We start from the raw sequence: 15,920 nt of genomic DNA, 5'->3' as shown, positions 1-15,920 counted from the left end.
CTTTCCATTTGTATACCTCTGTGTCGATGGGAGCAGTGTTACACTGAATCCAAAAGTAGCCCACAAGTGGAAGCCTAATTACTGGACCCCCCCCCCCCCCCCTCAGCAAACCCCATTGAAGGAAATATGCAGGATGGAGGAACGGCCCACAAGTGAAGCCCTGAACATTCCAGGAAGGGGTTTGTTTCGGGTAGAGCAGGAAAAGGAGAGCTACCTTGGAGTTTGCTTGTCATGCAGTCTGGCTGGCTGGCTGGCTCATATTTTTACTGTAGTGTTTGTGGTCTTTATGTGTATTATTTATTTTAATTGTTTTTGTATTGGTGGAAGTGTTTTTGTATTGGTGGAAGTGATTTTCTTTATCTACGCGGGTACTTGCTGGCCCACTGTCAAGGTCTAAAATGGATGCTCTTTTCCCTTTTTGAAATTGCTGCGAGGTGGAAAGTTGGGGGCCAAAGTCCAGCCTTTCTTTCCGTTCGAGCCTTCACTCTGTGGCGAACCATCTCTAATTAGCTTTTGAAGAGGCGTGAATGGAGCGGGCCGTGTCACTAACGGCGACCTTTTATGACAGATTAGGTAACCATAGTGACACGCTCTCTCGGCTTGGGGCTTTTTGAGACATGCCTCATGCAAGCTCGTATCCTCGTCGCTCTGTAAGAAAAGGGGACACAACAACAACAGGACATATTTCCGGCATTAATGGTTGCCAGGGTGACTTGGGTCTTTTAATCCCTACTGATTGCAGAGGAAAAGAGGAGGAGATATAGATGCTGGTTGTGTGAGCCCAGTTGAGTATGTCTGTCTGTGCAGGGGGGGCATGACAGGGCTGTTTCATGTACATGAACAGCTGGCGACTTGCTAGTGTGAGATTTGAGGGAGATGTCTGTCCAGCCATCCTTCACGTTCAGGGTGCTCGCCCTGCCTTGAGCCAGATGTCAGCAGCGTGACAGTGGGTGAGGCGAGGGGCTGCAGCAACGCCGCGTCCACATCGAGGAGAACAAGAGACTGGAGTCTCCCATCAAGCTAGCAAGAGGCTGCAGAACAGAGTAGCCATGGCTGCCTGCGTGTTCTGATTCCACCGTGAAGAGAAAGACAAAGCACTCCAGTAGCGTGTGTGTGCGCAAGATATAGGGATGTTAGTTCGTGAGGGGATGAAATTCAGAGGGAAGCATTGGCAAAACGGACTGGGAGAGGCCAAGGCACAGTTAACTCCAAGCCCCCCCACTCAACACAGGGGTTTCGCAGGGCACGTTATCGGACTGCTTCTCACTGTGGATTAAACAAGTGTTTGTCACACTGGAGAACACTGCCTCCAGTCATGGGATGTGTGTTCTCACTGCCCAAAGAGAGACAGGCAGCTGCAGCCAGGTCAGTCTTTGTGTGTGTGTGAGACACGCTAATCCAATTTCATCCACTGTCTAACATGTTGAAGCTCTCTTGTGAAATGGATGCTGTAGCCTGAAATGTCATGTCTGTAGATTTGTGTTTTAAAATGGTTAGAATAGTGCATTGTGCACAATGTTAATACATTTAATCATTTAGCAGACGCTCTAATCCAGAGAGAGTTAATACAAGTTGAATTATGAGGCTGAACACTAGAAAAATTATCTGAAGCTATTTTGGAAATTCATTGTTTCAAATCCTACTACTACTAATACTATGACATCATGAATTGGATAATAATTTTGGTACTACCACCAACTATCAAAAATAGATTTTTGAAAGAAATTATGTTCAATTTTTCTTTGAAGGGTACAATCAGGAGCAGTTTGGGGATTACAGATGTTGATAAAGACATGTTTTAGTTGTCTTAGCTTGCACTCAGAATTTGTTGCGTGGCTCTGTCAAGGAGTTAGCAGCTTGTTAAAACACACAAGTTATATTTGAGTTGTATTTGCTAAATCCTTAGTTTTTGGAACTAAACTTCAGACTGTATGCATCATAAAGAGAGCAGAATTCAACGCAATTGTTTCAACAGTTTCTATTCCACAGCAGTTGTGATTCTGAAGTTTTACCAACAGTGAGTAACGTTGGGTTGTTTCTATGCTTTGTTTCCATGACGTTCAATGATGTTCAAGGATTTCAACACGGGTAAAGGGGTGTGGGTGCCACAAAAAATCTGTCCCCTGGGCTCAAATAGGACGAGAGTGGTGGAGCAAAGAACATTCTCTGCTCAACTTTTTTGAAAGACTGCTTTTATGGAGGCAAACATTAGATGACATGTAGACCTATAACAGCTACCGGGGTCAAATTCTGGAATGAGTTAATGAAGATGTTTTTTTCTTGCAGTTGGTTGTGTCTAACTCATCAGATTTTCTATGAGTTTAAACAATTGATTCCCTGGTGCCAAGATATCTCAAGGATTACGTTTTTTTTGGTCTGCAGCACTGTCTTTTAACTGCTACATTGGATTAAAATGTGTCAGTTACCTTGATGGGTTTAATGTTAATATCTGCCTGCTGTTTGTTTATGCAGAGTCACACCACAGCGAGAAACCAGCTTCATTGAAAAGATGAAAAAGACGGTTGGTGGTGGTTTTCCTCAAATCTATGATGAATCTATCTCTATGATGAATCTATCTATGAACTAAAGTATACAATTTGCTGTGATATCATGTCATTGTTATTTATCATTTTGATTAACCATCGGAGTGAACGAAAAATTCATAACTTGAATAGGTGGCTATGGGTCTCAGGGCAGTGCATTGTACCACTTGAAAGTCATTTGAGCATGAATAGTTTAATGAGGTACCCCCCCACACAATAAAGTCCTACCAACTTAAAGCTGTGTAATCAACTTGCTAATAACCCATGTCTTGTCCATTTGGATCTCTCTCTCCAGAACAGAAACATAGTGGTGTTCTACGGCTCTCAGACGGGCACAGCTGAGGAGTTCTGCGGCAGACTGGCCAAAGACGCCCAGCGCTACGGCATGAGGGGCATGTCTGCCGACCCTGAAGAATACGACATGGTATTAGTCTTGTCTAGCTGATGCCGGGTCTTTGGGATTGGATTTGTCCAACACTCAAAGTCAATATAAATGTTTCCTGTTGTAGCAATGTAGACTTTTTTTCTCCCAGTCAGAAGTTTCTGAGAAAAAAGTCTTGGCTTGTTGGTTCTCACTTTCCAGTCGGAGCTGCCCCGTCTGGCGGAGATGGAAAACTCGCTGGCGGTGTTCTGCATGGCCACCTACGGGGAAGGAGACCCCACAGACAATGCTCAGGATTTCTATGACTGGATGCAAGAGACCAACGAGGACCTGAGTGGCATCAACTTTGCGGTTCGTGTTTTCACCATCAGACTTTTACAATTAATTTTCAGTCACAGTATCACAGACAGATGTATGACTTGTAGGCTTTGATTCCATAAGGACAGTGTCTTATTCCGGCCTAAAGAGAGTGTAGTAAGAGATGTCACGGGATTTAATGCTGTAGGGATTTGCGTACACGGACTCACTCCGCATCCCCAAATAGTTGTCCTTTTCCCCCACTCCAAAATCAAACCCTTTCGGTGGAATGTAAAACACACTTTACCCACCCCTTTTACTGACCACTTCAAATTCACCAAGTGGAAACATGAGGCTCTGCCAAACAAAGCTTCTTTGGCTTAGCGAGCTTGATATAGCACTGGTAGTTTGTGGTTTTTCCTGAGACATTGTGAGTTTTCCATTTCAAGTGTTTTCTCATTTACATCACTGCTGAACAATGCGAATCACAGCTTCCTTCAGTTCTTTGTGTGAGAATGAGTTTTTTGGACTGCTTCATTGGTCAAAGGTTTGTCTTGAAAATGTGTTTATTTTATGTCTTCCAAAATATTGCTTGTTAAAAGCCACAAAAGGTTACAAGTAAGAATCAGATAGGTTGAGACCTCTGCAGAAATTTGAGTCTGCTACACTTTTTTCAGTTCTGATTTATGCTTGAGTAAATTGGCTAAAACAAGCTTTTAATCTATATAAATATGTATTTGCCCAAGTATTCCATTGATTTACTGTTAAGACCAATATTGACTCTTCTACCACAGGTGTTTGGCTTGGGGAATAAAACATATGAGCACTTCAATGCCATGGGGAAATATACAGACAAGAGACTGGCAGAGTTGGGGGGCAATAGAATATTCGATCTGGGTATCGGGGACGATGATGCCAAGTAAGTAGCAATCTCACCAAGAGTAGAACATGCTACAAACAATAAAGCCAAGTCAGAATTTCCCTTTGGAGATCATTAAAGTTCTATCTAATCAATAGGCAAAAGTATATTACACAATGCAGTATTCTTATAAACCATGAAACTATTTGCATACCTTTGTGGTCAGTTGTTACTTTGTATTTTGAAAAGAGAAATATTGTATCTATCACAAGCACTTCCATGTATCATTTTTTCAATTGTATTGCTGTTAAGTGTTTAAAATATACTTTTCCAACTTTACCTCTCAGTCTTGAGGAAGACTTTGTGTCGTGGAAGGAGGGATTCTGGCCTGCAGTGTGTGAGCACTTTGGAGTGGAGCCTACAGGGGATGACACCAGGTAATGGCTGACATGTGCTCTCATCAGGTCAAACCTGTTGCCAAATGCTGCAGTTTAATTTAGAAATTAAATAATAAGACTCGCCTTGCGATTACGGTACTGTAGAGGAGATTGCAAACTAATATAGGTGAAAGCCAGTATAGGTTAGCCAATTCTGAACATTGACCAAATGCATTAGTAAAAAGTCTGGTGTATCAAACCATGTAATGAGTTGGGAGTTAAAACATATTTAGTTTGTTGTAAAACAATATTCCAGTATTTGTTTGCTATCACAAACACAGGTCTACATTTTCCATTCAAACCATTTATGTGACCACAAAGGTCCAAAGCATGAATGCCTCCGTCTGTGCTTCCAAAGCCTTTGATTTGGCTTTGCTTCAAAAAGAAATTCTCCTGTGTATGTATCATCACATTCGCATCACAGAGAGAGAAATCCGCAAGAAAAGCAGGCCGGTCTTTGCTATTGGTGTGATTGTGGGGTATTAGACTTCTCAGGTGTGAAAATGGAGGGTGAAATGGCCAACAGAAGTAACCACCTTCCAAATTCACGTTTCCTCAGTATTCGTCAGTACGAGCTGGTGGTGCCGACCAACATCTACATGAATAAGGTGTACACCGGAGAGATGGGTCGCCTCAAGAGCTTTGAGACTCAGAAACCGTGAGTTGGCATGCACAGAGTGTGTGTGTATCTTCCATTAGTCTAAATGTGTGCATTATACATGTGCAGACCTGACTACAAAGCTGCATCATTGCTCAAATTGAAATAAAAGGAATTGATTATTGTTGTTGTTCAGGGGGCCACAAAAGAGATGACTGTTGTCATGGTAGTGACCTGATTCCCACTGTTTCACTGGGCCTCACAGATCCAAAAGCAGTCAGCCTTAGTTTGCTTCCTGTTGTCATGACTGTTACCCAAATAATTTATTCTATTTCTATTTGGAAACCTATTCTAGGTCTATTTCCTTTTTTGATAATATCAAAATATTTTAGATATTAATATCAAAATAAAAAAATAGGCTCATTAATGACTTCGCATTTTGAATCTTTGTTTAACACCTCACCAGAAAACAACACGCACAGCATTTATTTCTCTGTCATTGTTCACTCTCACCTCTCTGACATTGAGGAAAGAATGGCTTTCCATTTGTGTGCAGGCCTTTTGATGCCAAGAACCCCTACTTAGCAACAGTGGTCGTCAACCGCAAGCTCAACACTGTAGGAGAGCGCCATCTCATGCACTTGGAACTGGACATCTCAGGCTCCAAAATCAGGTACTGAGGTGGTTAAAGAATTATAAAAAATTAAATAAACTGTGTGATGCTGGATGGCATCATCTGTAACGTCTACAATTAAAGCACAATTTGATATTAGGTAACGTGAAAATATTTATAAAAGTTGTGATAAGTTTTTTATTTTATTTTTTATATATATATTTAAAAAAAGATAATCACACTGCATGTTGTTTTTCTCTAAGTTATGTAACCTTCACCTACCTCATACTGTAAATGTTAATAATCTACCTGTCCTTTCTCTCTCACAATGTAATAGATATAAAAGTGATGTTTACATATTTATAACAGAAGATAGACAGCCATTTGTTCATCTGAACCTCCATCTAGATATGATTCAGGAGACCATGTGGCTGTTTACCCCGTCAATGACGCCTCCATGGTGAACAAGATAGGCCAGATCCTGGACGTTGACCTGGATACTGTTATTTCTCTTAATAACCTAGACGGTCAGTCATACATCATGGATTATTACATGTCTCATGGAAAGCTCTTGGCTGTTTTGCATCCATGTTTGCATGGATCTGATACCTATCTGTACCTATCTGTACCTATCAGTGGCACACGCAATTGAGTCACAGTTTTTTGCAGATGATTAAATTACAGTGTGAGTAATAGTTTTAACATAACACAGGGGTAAACAACAGAAACAAGTAGCCTACATCGGATTCAGTGCTTACTCTTTGACTGTATTTTTCCCCATTCAGAGGAGTCCAATAAAAAGCACCCATTCCCCTGCCCCACCTCCTACCGCACGGCCCTGACCCACTACCTTGACATCACCAACCCCCCCCGCACCAACGTGCTATTTGAGCTGGCCCAGTACGCCTCCGACCCCAAAGAGCAGGAAACCCTGCGCAAGATGGCTTCCGCCTCGCCAGAAGGCAAGGTGAGCACTTCTCATGGTTCCTATGCACCTGCGGTCGCAAGGACTTCCATATCTCCACAACATAACTAGAATTCCATATCGGTAATGTCTGTATGCTTCAGATTACCACGCAGTAAACTGACAGCACAATTAGACAAATTCAGATCAGTATAGTATATTAATCATTAGAATAATTTCAGTTTCTGCAATGTGGTAACAAGAATTTGGCTTTCCCTTTTTTAATTACTCTGTAAACATAAATGCATTATTGACATTAGATGACATCCACACTCATATAAGTGCCTTTTTTTTAAAGTAACTAGATAACCCCCAAAATTAATTCAACCTCATGAGGAGATGAACCTGTGTCTCAGAGTGTATACCAGAGTTGGGTGCTGGATGCCCAGAGGGATATTCTGACGGTGCTGGAGGACATGCCCTCTCTCCGCCCGGCCATAGATCACCTGTGTGAGCTGCTACCTCGCCTTCAGGCTCGCTACTACTCCATCGCGTCCTCCGGCAAGGTCAGACTTCCCTGTCCCCTGTGTAGGACATGATTCAGTCTTATTGGTATGTATGTATGAAAGCTACTCACTATTTTGCTCTATTAATTTAATTTCATATTATTCTTCAAACCTCTACTTCTATTACATCTACTAAAGGCTATTTAATTTCACTCGTTTTTGGGTAGCCTACCTATACATCAGTTCAGATGTGGCAATTGTGTAAATGTAGTAAACAAACATACCAGTCATGATAATGACAAGTGAGCCTTTTTTCAGGTGTACCCCACAACGATTAGCATCTGCGCCGTGGTGGTGGAGTTTTGCACCAGCACTGGACGCACATTCAAGGGCGTGGCCACCCACTGGCTGAAAAACAAAACTGTGATGGACAACGGCCACAAAGCTACGGTGCCCATGTATGTGAGGAAGTCCCAGTTTCGGCTCCCCTTTAAGGCCAGCAACCCTATTGTGATGATCGGACCGGGCACAGGGATCGCACCCTTCATGGGCTTTCTGCAGGAGCGTGCCTGGCTCAAGGAGCAAGGTGACCTAAATTACCATAGAAAAACAAATACAATTTGGTTTGGGATTTAACTAAAAAACAATGAAAACCTCAAAAAATGTACACAATGTAGTTCAGTCTCCGCAAAGGGGCCTTCAAGGACCAAATCTAAAATATGTTGTATTTATCCATCAGGGAAGGAGGTGGGCGAGACAATACTTTACTTTGGCTGCCGCCATAGAAACAAAGACTTCCTGTATCAGCAGCAGCTGGAAGAGTTTGAAAAGGCAGGTGTGCTGACTCAACTAAACGTGGCCTTCTCACGAGACCAGGAGCAAAAGGTATACAGAGACATTGCTGTCACAACACAACAAACTTTGTTGAAAATGCTGTAATCATGCTAATCACAAAAGAGCTACCAAAGGCTAGCCAGCTAGTGTATGCAATCTAGCATTTGGCTTCTACAGTGCCTTGCGAAAGTATTCGTCCCCCTTTAACTTTTCGACCTTTTGTGACAATTCAGGCTTCAAACATAAAGATATAAAAATTTATTTTTTTGTGAAAAATCAACAACAAGTGGCACACACTCATGAAGTGGAACGAAATTTATTGGATATTTCAAACTTTTTTAACAAATTGGGCGTGCAAAATTATTCGGCCCCCCTTAACTTTGTAGCGCCTCCTTTTGCTGCGCCTTTTGCTGCGCCACCTATTACAGCTGTAATACAGCTGCTTGGGGTATGTCTCTATCAGTTGTGCACATCGAGAGACTGACATTTTTGCCCATTCCTCCTTGCAAAATAGCACAAGCTCAGTGAGGTTGGATGGAGAGCGTTTGTGAACAGCAGTTTTCAGTTTTTCCACAGATTCTCGATTGGATTCAGGTCTGGACTTTGACTTGGCCATTCTAACACCTGGATATGTTTATTTGTGAACCATTCCATTGTAGATTTTGCTTCATGTTTTGGATCATTGTCTTGTTGGAAGACAAATCTCCGTCCCAGTCTCAGGTTTTTGCAGACTCCATCAGGCTATCTTCCAGAATGATCCTGTATTTGGCTCCATCCATCTTCCCATCAATTTTAACCATCTTCCCTGTCCCTGCTGCAAAAAAAGCAGGCCCAAACCATGATGCTGCCACCACCATGTTTGACAGTGGGGATGGTGTGTTCAGGGTGATGAGCTGTGTTGCTTTAACGCCAAACATAACGTTTTGCATTGTTGCCAAAAAGTTCGATCTGACCAGAGCACCTTCTTCCACATGTTTGGTGTCTCCCAGGTGGCTTGTGGCAAACTTTAAACAACACTTTTTATGGATATCTTTAAGAAATGGCTTTCTTCTTGACACTTCCATAAAGGCCAGATTTGTGCAGTATACGACTGATTGTTGTCCTATGGACAGAGTCTCCGACCTCAGCTGTAGATCTCTGCAGTTCACCCAGAGTGATCATGGGCCTCTTGGCTGCATCTCTGATCAGTTTTCTCCTTGTATGAGCTGAAAGTTTAGAGGGACGGCCGGGTCTTCGTAGATTTGCAGTGGTATGATACTCCTTCAATTTCAATATTATCGCTTGCACAGTGCTCCTTGGGATGTTTAAAGCTTGGGAAATCTTTTTGTATCCAAATCCGGCTTTAAACTTCACCACAACAGTATCTCAGACCTGCCTGGTGTGTTCCTTGTTCTCCATGATGCTCTCTGCGCTTTAAATGTACCTCTGAGACTATAACAGAGCAGGTGCATTTATACGGAGACTTGATTACACAGAGGTGGATTCTATTTATCATCATCATTAGTCATTTAGGTCAACATTAGATCATTCAGAGATCTTCACTAAACTTCTGGAGAGTGTTTGCTGCACTGAAAGTAAAGGGGCTGAATACCTTTGCACGCCAAATATTTCAGTTTTTGATTTGTTAAAAAAGTTTGAAATATCCAATACATTTCGTTTATTTTCTTCTGTTGATTTTTCATACAAAATTACATTTTTATATCTTTATGTTTCAAGCCTGAAATGTGGCAAAAGGTGAAAAATTCAAGGGGGCCGAATATTTTCGCAAGGCACTGTATATGCTAATAGTGTACCATGTCAATCCTCCTCAGGTTTACGTGCAGCACCTCCTGAAGCAGAAAAAAGAACACATGTGGAAGCTCATCAACACGGACAACGCTCATGTCTACATATGCGGGTAAGAGTCCATAGAGCAGCTAAATTGCTCATTTACTACAATTCAGCTTGATTTTAGTTTCAGGTAGGAAAGACATATATTTAATTATAGTATCGTAATCCGATTTTTAGTCTTTTATCCAAGAATAAAACAACATGCAGGACTTCCACACAATGTTTCCTCAGTGCCTCTTGTCTCGCTCCTCAGGGATGCGAAGAACATGGCGCGAGATGTCCAAAACGCATTCCACGAAATAGTGCAGGAGGAAGGAGGCCTGACGCATACCCAGGCAGTGGCCTACATGAAGAAGTTAATGAATAAGGGTCGCTACTCTCAGGATGTATGGAGCTAAAAAACAACCAGCAAATTACAATAACTAGAACTCAAAATCCACTTCACTGACCTATGTGAGATAGTGGAGGATTAACTGGATAACATTTAAAGCCTTTGGAGTGGGAGTTTACAGATACTTTCACATAGGTACTACATAAAATATATCTCTGTATCCTTCTATGGTGAAATTGGAACCAGAAGGTTTTGGAATGGGATATGGTGTTATCCGGAAGCTTGGGGTTCATTTTGGATAACCTGAAATTTGACTTTGATAACAAAAATGGCTCAAGTGATGTTGGGAAAGCAGGTTAAAACAGGTTACTTCTGTGTTGCCAGTTACACTTATGAACAGTTACCCTGTATCAAAGCAGTCGCTGTGCTGTCTCCTTTTAGGACATAGAATTATCTTCAGTTTGAAGTAATCCTGAAAGGTTCCGCAGGCTACATTGGTTTGGACTTTGAATATAGCCTTTAGACATGCTAATCATGTTGTGAAAATACTAGATTTTTGTTTGATATAGCAATTTTATAGTTATAGTATAATTTGATAGTAAAATACATGTAAAAATACTTTAGACTAACTTTTTCATACCACAAAAGTGGCCATTTAGCAGAATCTTCCATTTTCCCATGCTAATGTTTGCACAGCTACTTTACACAGTTAACTAGAAGTATAATTAACATAGTGCAGTTACAGTAGATTAATCAATTACTCAGATTAAATATCTGGCAAATGTTGATCGGCAGTTGGCTAAATTATATACATTGTGTTTATAAATACAATTCTGTTGACTCATTTAAATGTGAAATACCAAGTCTATACATTGTTTTGCACCACAAGGTTTCAGTACATACATAACACCAGAACAATTCTGGTGCAGTGTTAAATTGGCATATTGGGATGTTGTAAATTACTTTAATGCACATTTCAGTTGGAGTATGTATTTGTTTGAATCATCCATAGGTCTAATTATGCCACTGTTTTACTAGTATAATAAACATAATATTTTGCCCGACTCACAGTCATCCACTTTGTGCTATTGACACTGCTTTGCATGATAATTGAGGTACGTTTGCAACATAATTTTATACATTAACAGTCATTATTGTATTTTACTTCTGGGATTTTTTATTTAATCATTATTCTTGAGGGTTGGCTGCATTGAAGACGTGTTGAATATATATATTACATTTTGAGGTTTTTGTTGTGCGTGGAATCAAGTTGAGTTTCTCCAATGTTGTTACATCTTATTTCTTTCGTCTTTCATTTCCTAGACCAATCATCAGTGGAACATAAAAAAACACAGATGTACCGTACTGGCAAACCATCATAGAATGGCAAGAGTTGCAAATGTCTAACAAGAAATTGGTGCCTGTTTAGATTGTGGTTTTATCTTTGATTTGCTGATAACAGATTACGTTTGTTACATCAATCGGTGTTATACAACTTGATCCAGCTTTACATGCAGAAGTAGTAGTCTGTAAATAAACAACTTGAAAAGCACGATTAAAATATATATATATATATATATATATCTTAAACAGATATTGTGGATCCAATATTACGTTTTTGTCTTTTATATTATCATGTATATTGGCCATTGCCACCAATGCAGTACATAGAATCTACTTCTATTTTGTATTTATTTTTTACACCAGCGGCGCTATGCAAACCACTCTTTCACACACTGTTTGGGAAACACCAGAAAACAGTTCTTGCATATTTAATCTAAATAATGATATGAGAATAGTTGTACAAACAAAGAACAATTACAAATGCAGTCTTTGAGAGGTTTCTAGCCTTAAACCTATAATGCTTAAAGGGCTGCAATATCCTTCAAATAATGTGCAAACACTCATTTAGCCTGAAAACCCATTTTGTCTACACTCATTACCTACACATACAGCATCAAAATAAGAAATATCAATCACCTACATTTTAGCCCTGAGTCTACCTAGCCTGAAAAGCCCACAGGTGCCACTGGGTCAATCATCACAGATGTTGGTGCTAAATCACTTTCTGGAAAACGTGAAAAGGTATCTGGATGAGGTAGATAACCAACAGGCTGACCTGAGTGCATATTCATTGGGCTAACATGAGAATGTTGAGAACAGGAATCATTGTCACCGTGACTATTCCTGTCAAAAACATGTTTGTGACTATGTCCATGCGCTTGGCTATGGTTATGACTGCAACTATGCCCGTGGCTATGCTCTTGACTGTGTCCGTTATTAAACCCAAAGTTATATGCCAGGCCATATCCGTGGCTGTGTCCATGTGGGACTGAGTGTGGAGGACTAGCTTGAGTGTAGGAGGAGTGTGGCCAGCCTTCATACATCTTTGGTTTGGCCTCTGTAGCCTGGAGGCTTGAGAGAGTAGAAACTGGAGCATAGGCTTGGACTGGGTAGGACCCTGGGATTGGGGTGATTCTGCAATTTATGATAAAGTTACAAAAAATTAGTGTGCAAGATGATTGTATTGCCTTTTGTGAAGTTGTACAGTGTATTATGATCAATAAGCAAAATAGTCCTCCTATTCAGGAGGGTTTGTCAGGGTACAATGTTACACATTGGTACTCTGAATAACATCAAGCGGGACCATTTCTTCCTTGCAATATAGGTGTCTCAGAAATGCATTCTTAGTCTTTAAAGGCCTAATTGAACCAAAATCCTTGGTCATTTCTGAAATACTGACCGAGGATGAACAACCTTCTTCTTCTCTTCCACAGATGCTGGGACGTACAGGACGCCAATGTTCCTCAGCAGTCTGAAAGGCATCTTCTTGTCAAGGATTGATGCCCTAGCTTCAGACATGTCCAACATAGAGAACCAGCCTTTGCCATCTGTTTAACAACCGCAGGTTAAGGAGGTAAAGCTTATGTGTATTGGATAGTAAGTATTATTTATATGTCCTAGAAGACAGACATAAACAGTACTGATTTACTTACTGGAAAGTTTGGATACAAGTCATTACACTTCAAAGTAACAATTCAAAGTAACATTTCCAAAGATCTTGAGTAAATGGGGTAAGGATACAGATCCACCCTGTTGCAATGGCAACAATGTTACAGAGGAACACGGTGTGTGGGACCAGTAGTGATATGATCATCAGAAACAGCCATGGTAGGGCCAAAGTGGGCACACTGACCCCAAATAGGAAGGCCTTGGTCATACGGGATTGCATTGTAGTCACACCGAGCAAAGCTAGAGAAACAGGGACCAACCCTTCCACCTGGTCTTGAAAGGAGGTATCCAAAACAATGAGTTGTAGTGTAGTGTACAACACCCCGGTGATGGTAGAGAGTAGTAAAAATAGGAAGATAAAGTGGACAGTCCCCAAACTCTTTTCAATGTTACTGCCTAGGAGCACCACAACCCCTACACTGAGGAGTAGTTGAATCATGGTCTTGTGGTGGAAGGAGTATGTAAGCAGCTTGTGTACTGTAAATGGAAGGTGTAGCATCGTTAACATATGTCTGGTAGGGGTAAAGTACAGATTCAGAAAGTAAAGGTTATACACACACACAAAATGTAATCGACGAGACATACGTTTGACTTGTTTAAAGACACAACTGGGGTGTTAATAGGCTACTGCCATGGTATGACTGAAGACATTTATGTTTTACTACCATATATAATAAGTGGAGCTGCCTTACCATGTCCATTGACAAAAGCACTAGTCCCAAGACTGAATACTTCCTTTGCTAAACTGAAATGTGAGTTGACGATAAATAATGCGCAGGATAAGATGATCACAGTCACAATCCCACTAGTGAGGCTGATCTGTGGCGTAAAATTCTTAAACCTATGGATGACATCTTTGAAAACAATTCTGGAGATCATTTTTAAATTAAATCATTAATTGCGTTTTTAAATCCACTTTTTGTGCCTACTTCCCAAGTTAGCGGCTTAATCGAGGATTAAGGTGGTCCCGGTTCATGGGACACCACCAGATCGAAAATCAGGAAATGACGCACTCGAATGAAGAGAGTTCGTGCAACTTCGGCTCTTTATTAGGAAATGACGTACCCGAATGGAGAGAGTTCGTGTAACTTCGGCTCTTTAAACCGATCAGAGAATGTCTAATATAGAGGGGCGCCAAAGCAATGGTAAAATTAATAAATTTAAAAATATTAAATCTTTTTTTGTATTTTCTATTTATAGCTGCTGTTGTGCGTTTCTGCATTTCCTCAATGTTATAAAACATTTTAGAACTGCTCGGGTAGGCGCCCTATCTCAAAATAGAATTTTGACATCTAGAGGGAGCGGGGGCGCCGTGAGCGCTGAGCGAGCAGTTACGAGTATTGAGTTGTCGTCTATGGAAAATGATGGACAAATCAAAACAGTTGTCGGGGGCTAAAAATAGAAAAAGAAAGAGGGAAAAGGAGATGACATGTCAAGGGATGCAACAGTAGTAGTAAGTAAGTGGATGGTTAAAGGCAACAGGTAGGATTTAAAGTGTGACGTTTGTGCTTGGTGGCTTATATTCATGTTAACAGACTAGCTAGCGTTTGCTAACACTGGGAATGTAGCAGTCAAATTTGGGTTTAAGGCTAGTTTAGAATATGCAAAACCGAGGTTGCTGAGCTGAAAACCGGAAAATATAAGGTGGCATGTACAATAAATGACAAGAATCTGGAAAACATAAGGCAATAACTCTGGTTTACATCAATCATGCACAGTGTGGCAATAAAGAATTTATAATACATTACAATACAATTTTTGAACTATAATCATTAGCTGTATCACGGGCATGGCACTATCTATAATCCCAGTTATTAATATTTGTGGCAATTTAATCACCAAATGCATCACGGGCACTGTGCACTATATATCAACGGGAACAATGCTCATAAGACTTTATAAAGGATGCATGTATTAAAATTATGTATTGTGCTTATTAAATGTATGTCTTATGAACTTAGAAGTGTGCTCAGGCTTAAAACATTGTGTCTCACACAGGGTGTGGGAAACAGGCTGTATTTTGTGTTGTTATCTCTCCATTTCAGAAGCAACCTTGAATTAGGGCTGAGAGAGAGCCCGAGCAGGTGGGATGCGTAAGGAAGAACAACTCCCTGATACACGAGAGAACAAGCTCAACCCTTTTTTGATATTTCTGTTTCAATTGCACTGTATAATATATGCTGGGGCAGGGACAGATAGCCAGTTGGACTTCGTGAAACAGCCCAAACTCTGTTGTGGGTAATGCCAAATCGAAATAATTTAACATGTTTTGTTATAGGCTAAGCTAATCTTGCCATTGCAAATGAAAAATGCATTTCTGTATCAAAACCCTGAATGTGGGAAATATAACAATTAGCCTATGTCTGACAGTGGGGACGTATAAACAAATCAGAACGCAAATTTAAACATCCGCAAAGCTCGAATGCCAACAATGATGATTTAATTGTAATGAAAATAAAGTACATGAAATAATGTGGTTGCCAGGGGTGATGATTAGGTTACCACTTGTCACAATGTGGTTGCCACAATTTGTCGAGCCCTGAATATACCTATGCTATATATACATATATAATTATTTATAATTATGGTAGGCCTACAGTGGCTGATATACTTTAAGATAACCCTTTATTATTTAAAGCCTATACATGATGATGTCCGGCAAAATTGTTGCTGCATACCCCTCTGACACTGGGTAGTTGCGCCCCTGAGTGGACGTATACCCGAACGAATGACTCGAAAAAAGATTTGTTAATTTTACTGAACGAGATTCAAAG

The 15,920-nt window shown here is 40.6% G+C and overlaps 2 protein-coding genes across 3 annotated transcripts; one reads left to right on the top strand and one right to left on the bottom strand.

Annotated features, from left to right (window-relative positions):
- Window positions 1-202: 202 nt before the first annotated feature.
- On the top strand, window positions 203-11,732 carry LOC146288722 (NADPH--cytochrome P450 reductase-like). Its single transcript, XM_084698110.1, has 15 exons — window positions 203-1,365; window positions 2,473-2,521; window positions 2,839-2,967; window positions 3,127-3,276; window positions 4,017-4,141; window positions 4,429-4,518; window positions 5,078-5,176; window positions 5,673-5,789; window positions 6,138-6,256; window positions 6,515-6,696; window positions 7,050-7,199; window positions 7,458-7,725; window positions 7,879-8,024; window positions 9,785-9,870; window positions 10,057-11,732. The coding sequence occupies exons 1-15, from the start codon at window positions 1,316-1,318 to the stop codon at window positions 10,199-10,201; spliced, it is 1,905 nt and encodes a 634-aa protein (XP_084554236.1). The 5' UTR covers window positions 203-1,315; the 3' UTR covers window positions 10,202-11,732.
- A 75-nt stretch (window positions 11,733-11,807) lies between these two features.
- On the bottom strand, window positions 11,808-14,143 carry LOC146288721 (rhomboid domain-containing protein 2-like). 2 transcript variants are annotated; one of them, XM_084698113.1, is made up of 4 exons: window positions 13,839-14,143; window positions 13,219-13,623; window positions 12,878-13,025; window positions 11,808-12,612 (listed from the first exon to the last, which is right to left on the bottom strand). In XM_084698113.1, exons 1-4 carry the CDS (start codon window positions 14,023-14,025, stop codon window positions 12,138-12,140), a joined length of 1,215 nt encoding a protein of 404 aa, XP_084554239.1. In that variant the 5' UTR covers window positions 14,026-14,143; the 3' UTR covers window positions 11,808-12,137. The 2 variants fall into 2 exon arrangements, with proteins under 2 accessions (XP_084554239.1, XP_084554240.1); XM_084698114.1 differs by having other exon boundaries at window positions 13,219-13,419.
- Window positions 14,144-15,920: the final 1,777 nt, after the last annotated feature.

This window comes from Hypomesus nipponensis, chromosome 5, assembly GCF_054491055.1.
Source record: "Hypomesus nipponensis isolate SF chromosome 5, ASM5449105v1, whole genome shotgun sequence".
Classification (NCBI taxonomy): Eukaryota; Metazoa; Chordata; class Actinopteri; order Osmeriformes; family Osmeridae; genus Hypomesus; species Hypomesus nipponensis.
The sequence above is the reverse complement of the archived record's forward strand: the minus strand, read 5'-3'. Positions and strand labels throughout refer to the sequence as shown.